This window comes from Xenopus laevis, chromosome 1L (genome assembly GCF_017654675.1).
Source record: "Xenopus laevis strain J_2021 chromosome 1L, Xenopus_laevis_v10.1, whole genome shotgun sequence".
Classification (NCBI taxonomy): Eukaryota; Metazoa; Chordata; class Amphibia; order Anura; family Pipidae; genus Xenopus; species Xenopus laevis.
In genome coordinates, this window is record NC_054371.1 from 162,426,852 (window position 1) to 162,439,024 (window position 12,173).

Consider the following 12,173-nt stretch of genomic DNA (forward strand, 5'->3'; position numbering starts at 1 on the left):
TGCAACAAATTGCGTTGTGGCAAATTCGGTGAATTGTTGTAATATCCAGAAGACTCTTTTTGCCACCTTAGGAATACCGACATGGATGGAATAATGAATACCCAGTGTTATTAATTTTGGGGAGTGATGTGCTCTTGGTGTGAATCCATTCAGAAAATATGACCATGCTCCTTATAAAACTCCTGGAGCCTATGATTAAGGGTAATACACCTGAAATGCATCAGGCCATGTGCATTCAGCAGACCACTGAATAAAACCATCATTTTTATATACGAGAGTGCTGTCTTTTAGTTGTGAACATTTTTCGTACAGTTGGGAGCACCCAGAAGGAAGGTGGCACATAGAGCTTTTGGAGGAACTACTGGGCAGGACCTGGAGGGTGGGTCTTGAGAGGATTTTCTTCTATAGTTGTATGTATAGAAAATAACTTGATAATTCAATCTTGTTTACCATTTTACAGTAAATATATGTGTATGTCACAATAATCAAGTTGATGTTTTCTTTTCCCCATATGAACTACAGGACAGTAAACATGGGGTAACCTCAAAGATCACAGTAACACTCAAAGCAACACTTATTTCTAGGTATTTCAAGGGAAAAACTGGTAGTTATCGGATTGATTCACTGTCAGTGTTGTTGATAATTTCAGGCTGGAGAAGGATGTTATTACTGACAGATTTTCACTGTCAGTAATAGCCAGAGTTATCTTCATGGGGCCAAGCACAGGTGACTGCATTGGTCCCTGCAGACTGCAAGGACACAAAACGGGTAGAAAAATGGGTACCATAAATTTTCCACTTGAATGTAAAGATAGCACAACAGTACCTGTAGCAGTGTCTGGAAAAGTCTTAAGCAAGCAATTATAATTATGCGTCAAAATGAGCAAGTAGCATTTATTATACAGATATATCTCCCAGCACCACCAATAGCCCAAATCCTCTCTGCCAAGCTTATCAAATATGTGCATAGCATTAGACTTTAATATGCATATTATGTAAACCAGTGGTCAGGGATATCCTAATATTAAAAAAAGTAAAACTATAAAGTACATTTTTGATTATAAACAAAAAACTACTAAACTATTGGGAATTGTTGTTAGATCTCGGACATTTAAATGTTCAAAGTATCCAAAAATAACTGCATTCAATGACTATGGCTGCAACCTGGAAATGATAAGCACCATAAGCAAATAAACGTAATTATATATTTTATTGACAATCTTTACCCCCATGACATTTATGAAGAAATGTATTCAATTATGCATGGATCTTTCAGACCATTGCTGAACAAAAAGTACAGGATGCTGAATGTTCTTATCTAATTCAACCTCATTGGAGGAATGAAGACCAAGGATCTCCGTCAAATCATTTTAACATACACATACATCATATATTTATATATATATATATATATATATATATATATATATATATATATATATATATTAGCATTGCCGTAATCTCTTTAGATAGACAATGTATGTTTTAGACACCTAACAAACAACACAGCAGCATCATTTGTATGGTTATGTGCAAAACAATTACAACTTTAATACATTTGAACCTCTTGGTATAAATGTCTGAACTGTAGAACTGAATGTTGTTTTTTTTTTAAAGTCAGTTTGTTTGCTTATTTAGTTCAACAGGGGGAAATCAAACTTTTTTTTCTCATAAAACAAGCCATGTAACACAAAATAAAGCAGAAAGAGAAAATATACACCATTTAGACATACAAAAAGCCCTCCTTTAACCCAGATAGTCGTTTTGCCAGATTTAAATAGGGAATTACAAGAGAGGAAAGTGAAGCATAAATACTTGTTGGATGAAGAATTAACACTGGTATCATACTGTGGCAAAAATTTAAAAAATATGAGGTTTACTTTAAGCCTTGGAAATCCGTATGCCACTAAGCAAGTACCAACCTAAAGCAAAATAGTCCACCTATCATTAGTGGCCCTGTAGTAAAAGGACATCAAAAATATCTGTTTGTTGAACAGTTTTCAAGTAAGGGCAGCCACAAAAGTCCCAAATCTGTTGGAGATGTCAGAATGAAGAGATCTCCACGTAGGAACAGGAGTCCTACCCTTTGGCTCTCCAATGTCATCTGTGCAATGAACCGAGAGGCATTGTAAATGGCTTCCATTTTGTGCCGCTGCTGAGGTCTTGTTCTGGGGAAGATCAAGGGCTAGAAAAAAAAATATGACAACACATTTAAAATTTGTATTTTGTTTACAACTTGAACAATGCTACAATACATATACTAAATTTAGCAAGAATTAGAGAGAGAACCCCTATAAAACAAAATGTCACTAACCATTGCTTACTTCTTTACCTTTTTTAGGGCACAAATTAAATTTCCCTTTCACAACAGAACATCAATATCAGATAGCAGCAATTTTCACCTATGGCCAACATAACCCTAATAACACAAGAATTATGCTGAAAATATTGAAAGGTGTGATTTAAATAATTCACTTTCCCAGTGACAGGGACTGCAGGATTCTCTATATCATTTTGTGTTGCACAGTTACATTGTTATATAGATAGTTAATTTGGGTCAAAAACAGAGAATGGTCCATGAAGTTCAACAGCTCCAAGTTATCCAAAGCCTTTATAAACATACACACACATACATGTATACAAATATATACACAAGTAAGAAATCCATTATCCAGAAATCTCTGTATTACGGGATGGCCATCTCCCATAGGCTTCATTTTAATCAAATAATTACAATTTTTAAAAATGATTTCCCTTTTCTCTGTAATAATAAAACAGCAGCTTGTACTTGATCCCAACTAAGATATAATTAATCCTTATTGGAGGCAAAGAATTCCATTGGGTTTATTTTATGTTTAAATGATTTTTTAGTAGCCTTAAGGTATGGAGGTCCAAATTATTTTTTAATTCTGACAATTTTTATTAGTTTTCAACAATACAATCATTATATGGTATTTAATGGTTCAAAACATTGCATACTCCTTACATTAGCCAACATAATATACACACAATTAAACAAACAAACAAACAGAAAAAAAAATAAAAAAATAAACATAAAAAAATAAAGGGTAAGGGTAGTGTAACCTGTATTATATCTGCATGACTCTCAGGGTAATTACAATTCATACAATACATATAAGCTGTATATAAACTAGATATTGACCTTAGACATCCAAAGTTTTTGAGCTTCCAAAACTGTTTTTCTCCCCCCCTAAACTCCTCAGTACTGCTTCTTCATATTCTAAATTGTTGGTAACCTCTCTTTGTACTTGGATAATACTAGGGACTTCTTGTTTTTTCCAATTTCTCAAAAGTCTGCAAGCATTCATTTTTGGAAAGTCAGAAATTCTATATTTTTATTTGGAAGTTTTCCATATAGATTCAGCAGCATAGCTATCCAAGTTACTCTTAAAGGCATTAATAGAATCTTCCATCAAAACATCACCCAGGAGGAAATTCCATAACCTCACTGTCCACCCTAATCCCATAACAGGGCACATGCACAATTAAAACCTCAGAGCTTGCTAAATTAATATAAATCTGTAATTCTTCTTATAAGAAATCCTCCTCAAGCAATTGCAAATTCTAAATTCAAATACAAGCTCTAGTGCCCTCTATTTGAATTTCAGTGTCCAAAATGATAAATTAAGGGTTAAAAACTGAATATGTGTTTAGCAACTAAACCAATTTTTAATGGCTCGAAAGATGAAAAGATGTAAGATAAAAAGGTGGTTTAATTCCAACAGGTCACTGACCAACATCACCTGACGTGAGTAACTCCCTTAATCATAGGCTTACTTCCTTAATCATAGGCATAAGCCTATGATTAAGGGAGTTACTCCAGAAACGCGTCAGGTGATGTTGGTCGGTGACCTGTTGGAATAAAACCACGTTTTTATCTTACGAGAGTGCCGCCTTTTCATCTTTTGAGCAATTATAATTTCAGTGGGGACGCTGATGGCAGAGCACCCGGATCATTACAACTAAAGAATGAAGCTACACGAATAAGGACACACAGGGGGTGACTTTGGAGCGGTCTGTTTTCCTTTTCTTTTAAAACAAATTCTTAACTTTGTAAACAAACATTTTTTTTTTAAATTGTATGCTCAAAACCCGTGCAAGATTAGACATTATCATACATTTTATCTTTCCCCCACCCTGAAAAGAAATGATAGTGCCACCACTGGATTGGAACCTTATGAAGATCATTAGTCAACTGTGAGACAATAAAAAATAAACAATAGCTGCACCAGATATATCAAACGTGAATGTTTTATTTGTAACTTTAATCATTATTAAAATACTATAACATGATTACATTGCAGCCTGTAAGAAACTTTATAATACAGATGCAATTGCTTCCCTGCCTCAAGACCAGTGCAGATTGCCTTTCTGATGCAATTTAACTTATGACTTATGCTGTGCCAACCAGCATCTGCAATTCCTTCATTAGAGAAACCCACGGCGTTGCTAATTTAGCATTTTTCACTTAACTGAGATTCCAAGGAAGAAAAGCAAGCTTCCTCTGAGCAGAACAGGGCCCCTGCTCGGGGCTGCTAAAGAGTTAATGCATGTATAGGTTTCAAACATTTGTTATCTTAGAGGCAGCAGTGATAAATTCATTTTACCGCATCTTTTAAATATGCATGGCATGTAATGTAGCATGGAGCTGCAAAGGGGAAGGAAAGCCTGAGATAACAGGTTTACAGTGAGAGATAGCGTAAGTACTTCTGCTTTTCTGCTCCAGTGAACCCAGTGAAATAACAATTCCGAGGGAACCTTGGAAAGTGTATTTCAGCCATATTTTGTTTAACAAGATGAACTTATGTGATTAGAGAATAGCATAAACATGGCAAAGAGCATTCCGGGGGGGGGGGAATATATATATATATATATATATATATATATATATATATATATATATATATATATATATATATATATATATATATATATATATTAGCTTAAGGAATATATAAAGACTTGGTTAAGGTTTTGCAGCATAACTAGACATTACAGAAGATAGTGTACTTTACCTATAAATATGAATATGTTTTATAAATATATATGATATAAATGATATTCTACTGATATTCTCATCCATGAAAAACAATCAGCAATACATCTGTTTTTTTAGGTTTTTTTTGCAACATACACTGGTTTTAGGGTTAGGCAACAAGAGAATTTTCTCTGAGATTTTGAATAATTATGAAAAGTCCAGCCTTTACTGCTTGGACACATTCAGGAAGGACCATGCCTTTCTACATCTTACTTGTAACATCTCCTGTTGCTTCTTCATTACGGAAAGACTGTCAAGGTGAAAGGCACTGAGGCCATTATTAAAAGAAACTGAAGGAGCTATAAGCAATAATAGAAAGGATAGGAATCCAAGTTCATGAAGCTGCATGAGACACATAGAGAAAGGGGAACATTTCAGTGAGTTAAAGTGACATGTCTTGAAGGCAGAATCAGTAAATGAAGAGACAGTTAGAGCTGCTAGTGCTTGTATAACGATACTGGGGATATTAATGCAGGAAAGCAGGATAGAAATGGGAAGAAACTGAATGATTTCTGGCTTGGTCTTGAATCATTTAAGAGCTGAGTTAGAATGGGTGGAGCACATACAGGTGATATCTCGAAAATGAAAATGAAATATAAGCTTCATCATACTGAAATAACTTTCTAAATACAATCTACTAAATATTCTGCATCGTTTCTAAAATAAATAAGTTTATCTTCACTATCCCTCTCTGAGCATCTGTTTCTCTTCATTTTGTCATCATGCAGCAGTTGGGTGTCAGATGTATTAGAGCTCACTCAAATACCTGACTCCAGTACAATCAAAATTTAACAAATCCTGCATGTAGTGAGACCTGATTTCTGGTGATTTAATAGAGTGAGCTGTAAATCTTCTAAGCAAAAGGAGCCCCTCCCCTTGATATATTGGATCTAACTGACAATAATTATCAGACACCCAACTCCTGAATTAAGACAGAATGAAGAGAAACAGATGTTGAAAGAGGAAAATCGAAGATGAACTTGATTATTTCAGAAATGGTACAGAATATTTAATTGAAGTTTTTATTTCAGTATGATGAAGCTTATATAAAATTCTAATTTTTGCGATAGTTCCCCTTTAATTACAGCACACTAAATACCTAACAACAGCATTTAAATATACTTAATGATTGGTGCATGTCATTCCATGTTTTTTAAAAAAAAAATGCATTTTTTAAAGTGACATGGAATTTCATTTTATTTTTCCAGTGATCCAAGCAGAAGTGACATGGGCCAGAATAAGAATGACAAGTTATAAGTCAGTATAAGCATGCAAATGGGTGAAGGTAGAGGTGTATCTAGTCCTGTAGGATTCATACAGTATAATGGTTGGGTCTGTGGCTGATGCTATTGTTGATCAGGTCTATTATATCCTATTATATCTACTACTGCTTCAAGAGCCACTGAAATACATCAGATGCTAATGTATACATGTCTTTTAAACAAAGTTACCATCAATTTTAGAATTAAATATCTAGTTAGGCTTCTTCATGACTGGGGCATATACATTTTAATCGAATTTCTACATCTTTGTGTAAAGAAGATCTTTGTTCAGTAGATTGGAAAGGGTTATGGACTGACTGACCAAGTTATTCAGCTAACCAATAATAACATGCTTATTTCCTTCTCGCTGATTCATCTGCAGTCTCAAAAACATACGTTTTTTCAACATACATTCTATTCATAGCAAACAAGGCTTTATGTAGTAAATTTCCAGTGAATCTAGGTAAGGTAGATAGAGTCAAGGCTCTTGGTTCTATTGATTCTAATATTATACCAAGATGCACAAAGCTAAAAAAAGAGACACATTTTGTAAGTCTTTGTGTACTGTTTTTGTCACAAAAAATCAGAATCAAAGGAGAGGACTGTGAAGAAGTGCAGCTTTGTAAAGGTCTGCTGAAGAATCGGCTCCATTCTTTCTGCCTGCTCTTAAGATTAAAATGACAAACAGGAGGTGAGGATCCCTAGAAAGGCTATTGGCCTCAGGGCTCGTCCCTTACACTTTGACAAAGGCTCTGACAAACCGTCAGCTACCGCTCCTTGGCTGCCGGGACACTCTCACAGCATGAGCTCAGAGTGTAGCAGCCATTCCCCAATAAGCAGTCAACCATGAGCTGCTCTGTTTGCTAGTGATATTGTTAAGGTAACATTAGTTCACTTGGATCAAATATCTCCAATGGTATATCTGAAGCAGCCTCAGACTCTGATAACAATTAGTCGTATTACGGCCAAACAACTCAACCTTCATTTCTGTCTGTATATGTAAATTTAAAGCCATTTCCAACTTTCCCGAGGCTGAAAGAAAACTGCGTCCAGAATATGTTCAACCATCTCTGTTGCCTTAGGAGAGGTGTGTGTTCGCGTGTGTGTTTGTTTTTTTGTTTTTTTCTTGACAAATCTACAAGCTGACAGTGTGACATATTGGTCTGGGCAGATAACTTTCTGTCTACATGCATCAGATTCTACCATTTTTATTGACAAATTGATTTTTACTGTTTTCTTTTAAGTAAAGTTGGTACATAGAAGGTGAAAAAGAAATGTCCATTAGCCATAAGGGCGTGGTATTATTTGTCGCTGTAGCCATATCAATTAAAAAATTTCACTCAACCAATTTTACTATATATATATATATATGCAAATTAAAAAAAACATTTTAGTAAGCGGATACTCGTAAAATTATATTCATAGTGAGCAAATATACATGTATACCAAAGTAGATTAATAACAAACCTTAATTTTGAGATGTATAGCATTTAGTCCTTCACATTAAGGATGGCCAGGTTGGAAGATTTTAGACCCGCACCCAGCTCTAATGCACTGCTTGCCAATCTGTGTCCATTCCCCCTTCCCCCCAAGTTCTCCATGTTGTAACTCACACCCAACTTAAACCCCTCTAATTATGGGACAAATGAGCAGGTATAGTATGTTGACATCAACAGAGGAGCAGCAATGTATTCTGCCTAGATCGACTTTCCCGTTGGATTTCATTGAAGTATATCTGGCGTTAGGGGAAAAGGTTTTTTTTAATAAAAACAATTTACCATATAGTCATCCAAGGGCTGCCCCCATAAAGGTACCACCCTAGACATAGGCCCTTGAGTGCCTATTTGGCAGAGGAGAAGGTATCACAAATGGGGTAGGTCCCAGACTCTGCTTCCATTGCTCCCCATTTTGGTAACAGAGGAGAGAGCTTGAGACCTTGTGGTGCAACAAACATCCACAGCTGCACTCTTCAGTGATATTCCAGGTACTGATATTTTCCATAGCCTACAAATGTGTGCCCTTTGTTTTCACGTTCCCTCATAGATGACAACTGAGAATAAGTAATGTTTACAAGTTCCATAACTGCTTTTAAGAACTTGTCAATAAACACAATGCCACAGTGTCTACAATTGCAATAGTTGTTCATATCTCCCAAACATTTTTCGCGGGACAGTCCCGATTTTGACATGTTAGTCCCAGATTGTTACTGAACTGCCCTGACTTTCTCTTTGATCTCCTGCACTGAACAACTAAGATACAAAGTTTCTAAAACTCTTTTGGCAGAGAGCCCAGAATACGTGGCAGGTGCACTTCGCTACTTTTGTAACAAATTAAGATAAGCAAAGAAAATTTTTTAACTATTTAAAATAAGCCGGTCTCTTGGGGAAATTCACCTTCATTAGCACAACTGTAATAACACAGGAAAAAACACAGAAATGTGTTCAAATTTTCATAACCTGCCAAATTTTGTAAAATGAACATGGTAATAAGGGGGTGTGTCCCCAAAAACAGGAGTCGTCCAAAAAAATCCCAGCGCTGCACATCTTCCTGTCCCTCTTTCTTTTTTTCCAAAATGTTGGGAGGTATGTTTGTTTGATTTATGTATTTAGATCCATGTAAAGTGAGCATGTCCAAAATGTTGAGTAAATTCTGAGTGTACATTTTGGGACAATACTTTGCTGTTATCTAGAGATTACCCATTTTCATACAAAAGAAGGTACATCTAAAATCTTAAGATTCAAATGAAAAAAAAAAACTTAAAAAATATATTTTTGAAGATCTTTCTTTCCCATGTTAAAAAGATATATTTTTGATCCAAATCTCCAATGAACACAGACATACACATATAATATATGTAACATGTGTTATGGTGTCTAAACCCTGCTATATCTATGCATATGAAACGAACATGAAAACACAGAAGTGGCTAGAATGTCAACATATAAAAAATGTTAGTGTTTTGAAAGCAAGATCACGACATGCACAAGAAGGACCTGGTTTATAATGTCTGTTTATAACTCAGAGCCACATGAGTAGAAGAATAAATACAATTTTCACTACTGGCAACAGTATTAGTATCTCTTACAGCGTATTTATTTTACTGTGAAATAGCTCACAATCCTCTTTAGGCATCCTTGTAATTTGCATTTCCAGAAGTAACAACTCCAGCAATACAGAACCAAGCATATTTTCTTTTCTAAAATTAAATGGAGTTCAATCAATTTTACCAGTTGGCAAAACAGAAGAAACATCATCATGCTAACACCAGAAGCATGCTACAGAGGCACACCGCAAATTACGTTGAATGCTGGAAAAGCAGACTCAGTTATTACTTGATCTTAAACATGTCTATATTGCTATTTAGGAAAAGGAGGAACACTCTGTTTGTTTGTTTTTTTGTTTGTTTGTTTGTTTGTTTGTTTGTTTGTCTGTTTGTTTGTTTGTCTATCTCACTTGCATATGTCATATGTCTACTTGTATATACTTTCTTATTGGATATTATTATGAAGTGGAAAAATAATCTCTCAAATATTTATTTTCTTTATCATATATTGTTTAATCTACTTAATCTACATCAGCCTAGGGTAACTTAATATGGTTTAACATTTTACCACTACCTGAAGACCTTGCCATAGTCTAAACCAGTTGTTTGAGGACTTTTTCAGTCCAACCTTCCATAAAGCCCCCTCTTAGCTAATTAAAATGGTACAGATATAGGAAAACATTGGTGTATCGGTCTTTCAGTCATAATTACAAGAATTGGGATTGGATTATAAGAAGCAAATCCAAACTACCTATGGTATGATCAAGACATGGTCCAAAAAAATAATATATATATATATATATATATATACACACACACACAGTATATATATATACAGGAGAACCTCCCAGAAAAAAATGGCATAAAATCAGGGAAAATGTAAAATCAAGGATTACATTTGGTTTTTTTTCTAATATATTTGAAGTTACAGGACAATAAAGTAACCCAAGTGGTTTCCACATATTGATATTAGGTGTACAATTCATCTCCACTTTTATCATTTGCTATACGGAATAGTTTAAGATCTCACATAAGTCTTCTTGTACGGTCTGTCAGATATAAAGTCATTTACAGAACATCTCTAGAGACACCCTGGTTTCTGGGGCCTCAAAGTAATTACCTGCCAGATGAAAGGCATCTGGAGAACACGGGAGCCTACCTAGGAGAAGTATATTTGCAGGTGGTTTTGGTATCCCACGTTACAACCCATGCTAGTCTAATAGGAGGAGTTCATTTGACACACGTTATATTGCATTTCTAATGGATCCAGGCTCTTGTGGGTAATGATCTGTACCAAATGCAAGAGATTTTCATACATCTTATACAGCTGCAAAACAGCTTTGTGCCTAAATCTCAAATATCTCAAAGAGCAGCACAAGGCCAAAGAAAAGCACTGGCAGAGCAGATGACATAGCCTAATTATAATACAAAAAAAGCCAAGTATTCTTGCTCCATTACTAGATAAATAATAACAAAGGCTTTGCTGTTGTGTAATACAAGTCTTCCGTGAATTACTTGGCATAGTAAAACTTTCCAAGCAATGCAAATTGTACAGTGTAATAGTTCCATGCAAAAGTCTCCCAAGAAAAAAATTCCAAAGAAGCATATAATTTCTTGTATTATTATTATTATGAATTTTTTTATACAGTGCCGTGGTTTACACTGTGGTTGCTTATTATTAACATCCTTCCTTGCCACACTGAAGCGGGAGCCGAAGTACATGTAGACATGGGAAAAACATACAAACTCCTTGCAGCTGGAATGAAACTCAGGAAGAAGAAAGGCAACTGTGATACGATATCCACCACTATTTGCTGCGTGCATTGGTCTCAATGCTTATGTGCGCATGCATGAGTGCACCAGAATATTGTCCAGAAGGGTTTAGCTATTTCTAAGCAATATAGTGTATTGTTCATTAATATAATAATTCCCAAAAGCAAGAGTCTAAGGGGGTTCTTTATCAAAGGTCTAGTTTTAGAGGTTTTAGGAAAAAAAAATAGAATCTGTGTAGTCAGGGTGAAAAACTCCAATACTCATATTGTTTGAGTTTGCGGTGGAAAAAAAACTCAAATTGAATTAATAGAGTTTTCGAGCGAAACCCACTGAAAAAAAAATCAAATATAATGAAGGCTACAAACATCATCAAATGGTTATTTGCAGTTGACTTCTACATGACCTGGACAGGTTTAGCTGGATTTGAGCTATTTCCAGCTTTGGGATAAGATAAATCTCCAAAAAGTCGAGTCAAGTCGAGCTTTGTTTTTTACCAGAACATTCAAGTTTTGACTAAAAAATATCCTTGAAACTCAAATTTTTCAGGTAAAAATCAACTCGAACTTTGAAAAATAATGCCTTAAAAGGAATTGTTCAGTATAAAAATAAAAACTAGGTAAATAGATAGGCTGTGCAAAATAAAAAATGTTTCTAATAGTTAACCAAAAATGTAATGTATAAAGGCTGGAGTGACTGGATGTGTAACATAACAGAACAGAGCACTACTTCCTGCTTTGCAGCTCTCATGCTTTCCACTGATTGGTTACCAGGTAGTAACAAATCAGTGACTTGAGGGGGGGGGCACATGGGTCATATCTGTTGCATTTGAATCTGAGCTGAATGCTGAGGATCAATTGCAAACTCACTGAACAGATATGTCCCATGTGGCCTCCCTTAAAGAAACTGACTATTTCAGAGTTATAGAGCTGAAAACCAGGAAGTTGTGTTGTGTTCTGTTCTGTTAGACATTCAGTCACTCCAGCGAACCATATTAGAAACATTTTTTATTTCGCACAGCCTATCTATTTATGCAGTTT

General features: G+C 35.2%; 1 protein-coding gene across 2 annotated transcripts in view; it reads right to left on the reverse strand.

Moving 5' to 3' along the window:
• Window positions 1-1,190: 1,190 nt before the first annotated feature.
• The window catches only part of mn1.L (meningioma (disrupted in balanced translocation) 1 L homeolog), a 52,142-nt gene continuing 41,159 nt past the window's right edge, over window positions 1,191-12,173 (reverse strand). The window contains exon 2 of one of the 2 annotated variants that reach the window (XM_018261328.2): window positions 1,191-2,184. In XM_018261328.2, coding sequence (XP_018116817.1) covers window positions 2,000-2,184 — 185 coding nt within the window. In that variant the 3' untranslated portion in view covers window positions 1,191-1,999. The remainder of the gene's footprint in view (window positions 2,185-12,173) is intronic. The other variant, XM_018261336.2, reaches the window with a different exon arrangement.